The sequence below is a fragment of the Notothenia coriiceps genome, unplaced genomic scaffold (genome assembly GCF_000735185.1).
Source record: "Notothenia coriiceps isolate Sejong01 unplaced genomic scaffold, NC01 NC01_scaffold00037250, whole genome shotgun sequence".
NCBI classification, from domain to species: Eukaryota; Metazoa; Chordata; class Actinopteri; order Perciformes; family Nototheniidae; genus Notothenia; species Notothenia coriiceps.
Window position 1 is genome coordinate 11610290 of NW_011369951.1, and position 5315 is coordinate 11615604.

General features: G+C 42.2%; 1 protein-coding gene across 1 annotated transcript in view; it reads left to right on the plus strand.

Moving 5' to 3' along the window:
* Nucleotides 1-5315, plus strand: part of actr5 (actin related protein 5) — a 15658-nt gene that overhangs the window by 5100 nt on the left and 5243 nt on the right. Inside the window, exons 2-4 of the mRNA XM_010796296.1 lie at nt 2623-2861; nt 3041-3210; nt 3725-3942. Of these exons, the coding sequence (XP_010794598.1) occupies nt 2623-2861; nt 3041-3210; nt 3725-3942 (627 nt within the window). The remainder of the gene's footprint in view (nt 1-2622; nt 2862-3040; nt 3211-3724; nt 3943-5315) is intronic.

A 5315-nucleotide genomic window follows, 5' to 3' on the forward strand; every position in this document is an offset into this window, starting at 1 on the left:
TGCCTACCATAGGTGGCTACAACTTTTACAGTGTGTTTACCAATTTTTGTACAAATTTTTTATACACAACTCTTGTGCCGCACGTTTATCATGCCCGAGTACCGACGTCGATTAAACGGACCAGAGACACTCTGCCACAGCGCTGACTGTACGTTCCTTCGTGCGCGACAGGTGGGCCCTACAAGGTTGAAATAATTGAAGGTCCCGTCACTTAATTGTACGTGAACATTAACCCATACACCATACAAAAGTTACGTGCGTAGCAGTCTCAAGGGCAATCTTTTTTACACCACGGCCAGTGGACACGCATCCTAAATTTGAAGGCTGTTGGAACATTTAAAGGGCCAGTTTCCGAAGAAACAATAAATAACTCGAAATTTTGTTTAACTATTGTTGAGATAGTTCGCTACTTAATTAGTTCCGGTAAGTTCTACATAGGGAAAAGAAGCTTTTCACTGAAATTATTGTTTTCAAGTTTGTTCAAGAAGACGGTTATAGCAGCGCATGCCTTTTATTTATTTATATCGGATATAATGCGTTCGGTATTATATTGAGTTTGTTTTTTGTTGTAACGAAGAAGTCGAAATCCGGATGTATATCAGCGCTATTGTTATTTGTGTATTACCTAATAATAGAACAAGGTGTTTTGATTTTTCGTCATGATACCGGACGAGCACTCGTAAAATTATTTCCGAACGTCGACGTTGAACAATAGTTTATCGGAAAATTTGTTAACCATTGTGCGACAAGGTGTTGTGTGTTTGCTTTGTTGTGGGTTGAACATGCTGGGATGGTCACCAGGAACGCGTAGAACAATATTTGTTGTTCACGTGCAATGACTACGCTATACCAACTCTTGGTAAGCCGCGAATAAGATTCCCCACGTTCCTTATCAGGTTCATCACCCCCTCAAAATATGTTATACAAATTTTGATTTCCTTTCCGTTTCCGGTTCCGTTCCGTTCCGTTCCGTTCCTTTCCGTTCCGTTCCGTTCAAATTAATTTATATCGTGGAAAGTTGTGTTCGCGTTAAGTTCCACGAAATGTGTTTACTTTCTGCAAGCACCATTGCATTTCCATTATGTTGCCAATGAGATAAGTCGGCGAACATGAGAGGTAGAGTAGAACCCTCATCGTAGCTGTCAACAGGTGGGTGTAGCCAAGGTTAGTATGTAGGACAATCGAGATAGTGTTATTTTCGTATTTGTCGATTGGGTGTTAGGTCTGTTCCGTAAAGTTTTATCATTTCTATATTTTTCTTGTGAATTATGGTCTTTTTTTGATGTGGTTATGTTGGTTCGATGTACTTGGTTTGGTTTGCATGTTACTTATTTTTCGAGGATGGTCAGCGTCAAATTCTATACTTGATGGGCAGAGTGTGTCTTCAAGGTGAAATGACTACTTGTCTTGCCGAGCAAAAGTTAATTTCGCGCGGTTTTTCTTTTCAGAAGTCGACCTAAGATTTTCATCAGTTCTCAAACGTCGCCTGGACGTTCAAAGACCTCAACGAGGAAGTCTAGGAAGAGCCCGTCGTATTATGGGGGGGAGCTTGTGACGAAATAGTACAAATCAAGACTGTACCGCTGTCTTTCGACTGTCAGGACTTCTGAGACCTCTATACCTACCGAAAGTAGTAAATCGTCTCCAGTCTTTACATAAAACCCGATTTGGTATTAGTTTCGAAATTATTTGTCTCGTCATAAAATTTTAGATAAGGAAACTGTGTGTGCCTGTGCGGTCACATGTTCTGAAGTCTTGACCTCAGCCTACACTCAGGTGAAAGAATCACAATTCACTCCCTGAGCTTCGTCGTCGCAAGACTTAGGCGACGTCGAAAGATTATCTAAAAAATCACTCTGGACACTTCTGTGGTAACGGTCGTCAGCTCAGATGACTTCTATTTTGTACCTGTTCAAAAAGGTTTAGGACCGACACTGTAATCAGAAAATTAGGATCTATACAAGAAATCCACTATCATCCGACTGAAATATTGACAAAAAATACACTGACAACTTTGAGTCCAGTCTCAGGACTCAATGTGGATCTAAAGACCGAATAGACCGGCAACACACTGAACGTCAACTTTGCCTCCTTATTACACTCACCCCTACTTTAGTGGGAACAATGAGTCTGCGTCTTTGGTGCACACAGGAATAAACGCAGATCATACTCTGGCTGCAGCCTTTACCGGCACTTGCTTTTGATCAAAGTCAATGCGGAAAACCGGCACTCACACAGGTAGGTGGACGTGAAGATTATGAGCACTTTTACAGCCTTTTTGGCGAGGTGGGGGAACTCGGTCTCCACAGACAGACAAAAGTGGGCAAGTGTCACTTTACTCGTCTTTTTCTCGTTCTTTCGTGTCTCACGCTGCGCCTCCCCTGAAGCTCTCTGGCGCCCCCCAGGGGAGGCGCGCCTCACACTTTGAAAACCGCTGCCCTAGCTGAAATGGCAACGAATGCTAGGAATGACCCACATGAGAGCACAAAGATAAATGTTTTTTAAGTGAATATAAAGTAATGCATGCTGATAATGTTTGGCCAACATGGTTTTATCTGTCACTGTCAAACACATCAGTCTACCTGACAACCAGTCAATGTTACTCTCTCCATGCTTTTGTAGGGCAGTGTGTCACAACCCATCGTCGTGACAGAGGCGCCCTGCAACCCGCTGCACTGCCGGCAGATGATGTCAGAGCTGCTGTTTGAGTGTTACCACGTCCCGTACGTCTCCTATGGAGTGGACAGTCTGTACAGTTTCTACCACAATAACACCCAAAGGAGCGTCCAGCCGCCTCACACCGGCATCGTTCTGTCCTCAGGATACCACTGTTCACACATCCTGCCGGTCATTAATGGCAGGTGAGGAAGCCTTTTATATGTGGTCTGTTTGTCCTTTTCTAGAGTTCACTTTATATATTCTTACTTGTTTTTCTCCAAGAAAGGATTTTTCCTGTCTGTCCTTGATCCCCAAAATTGTTAAGGACTCTCATCATGCATCATACAAACATTTCGCGATTTTTATATGCTTTTGATTCCAGGTTTGATGCGGTGAACTGTAAGCGTATGAACGTGGCTGGGAGTCAGTCAGCGGCCTACCTGCAGCGCCTCCTGCAGCTGAAATACCCTGGTCACCTCGCTGCTGTCACTCTGAGCCGCGTGGAGGAACTGCTGCATGAACACAGTTACATTGCTGAGGATTATCAAGACGGTACGGTATATTTTATATCTTAAATGTTTTACTTTACCAGGATATTCTTATTTACATTTAAAGTCTCTTTTTTTCTTTCTATTCCTGGCCAAGATTGCAGCATAAGGTTTTCAAATAAAAGCACAAACAACAGAACTAAAACCTAAAAGTACAAAGTAAAACAAAGACAAAATAAACATAAGACATTTCACATAAATAGTATTCACTAGATAACATAAATAAGGAGGCTGTTGGTGTAATGTTATTATAAGGAACACAAGCCAAGTTTCTTATACAAACTGCAGTAATGTGGACGAAAACCTAAATGACAGACAAATGGTACCAAAGCATTGTACACTAAACATATATGTAGAAAGCATACGTACAGTAATGGCAAGTTTTTAAATAGTTGATTATTTAATAAAAACACAGACATACATTTTTCTTCCTGTGGCCAGGAGGGATCCAGGTCGTCAACTTTCTTCCTTTCTTTTTTTATTGACTTTCCATTCCCTCCTTGTTTCGTTTTCCCCAGAGCTGGAGAAGTGGCGCAGCCCAGAGTTTTATGAGCGGGAGGTTCACCGGATGCAGCTCCCCTTCTCGGGGAAGGTGCCGGGCGGTTCTGTGAGCGTGGAGGAGCGGCACGAGAGACGCGCTCAGCAGCTCCGACGGCTCCAGGAGATCAACGCTCGCCGGCGGGAGGAGAAGCTGCTGCAGGACCAGGAGAGGCTGGACAGACTGATGGGCGTGCAGGCAAGAGCCCTATTCTATCATACGAAGTGTATTCTTTAGGTCTTTAAGATGACTTTTATATGTGTGAGATTTAATAAACTGCAGGAGGACTTATAGTATACTAGGACAAATACTCTAAAACAGAGGTTCTCAACTGGTGGGTCGCCGACCCGTTTCGAGTGGGTCGCGGATGTGTGATTTAAGAAAAATAAATTGAAAAAGAGAAATTGGAATTTATCTTTTTTGGGAGAAAAAGTCAAACTTTTATTTTGAAGGCACGATTTTCTAACGCTGTGCATGCAGTAGGCGTTGTACTGGAAGTACCGGAGACCATAAACGGCTTTCAAAACTTCTGTCCGTTAGTGGATCATCTTCTCAATAAAACATCTTGCTGAATGTTTTTTCGAGTCTTCTGCCAATCAGAATCAAGATTGTTGCCGGAAGTCCCCACGGAAGATAACTTTGCGGTAGAACTATTCTTTATACATCCATGGTACAAATTCAGATACAAATGAACACATAATGGAAATATGACCCGGTGTTGATGATTACACAGGTCACAGAACAATGTGGCAGCTGATCTCACTCATATAGCTGACAATTCTTAAGTAAGTTCACCAATCGACATTAATATGACCTCTACGATCTTCTCTCTGTGGAGGAGGCAGCAAGTTCAGCTTGCAGAAACAAAGTGAAAAAACAAACCAATGGCATCAAAATATTATTAAAATGTTGGGTCGTCGATTTTATGACCAAAGTAAAAAGTGGGTCGCGAGGCCTGACGCAGTTGAGAACACTGTCTACCAAACATCCACAATCTTTAAAAGTAGCATATAACAATTTGTTTCTTGATTTGATGTTGGTTGTTCAGGAGCTGCTGGAAAGACGGTCTGCTGGATGCACTTTCATAAGAACCTGGTAGCAACTCAACATGGATTCTGCAGAAGACGCTGCAGTGCTAGCATCAAGAAATAAAAATATAAAAAAAAAAAACCATCAAAAAAAAAAAAAAACTAGCAGGGTGGCTGTGGAGGGCAGGGCGCGACACCAAACGGGCTGCACAGGCGAACCGGAGCAGAGGGCAAGACGGACGGTGGGTCATTATATACATCATTAGTTATATAGCATAGATATATAAACAACCTCTCTAACTGGTGTATACCTAAATGCTTTAGAACCAACAAATAACATGGCTTTCCAAGAGGACAAACAAGCACTTTATGTCGGCACAAAAGTAATCAGAACTATATTTAATTAATCATCAAGGAGAATTGGTTTCATCATTAGGTGTGCGTTATACGGAATAAAAATAAAAGATACCATATTTAAATGACATATGGAAAGAAGTAATGACAGGCAGGGCTGATCCTGTAGCGAGGGCCCAGAATCCTCAT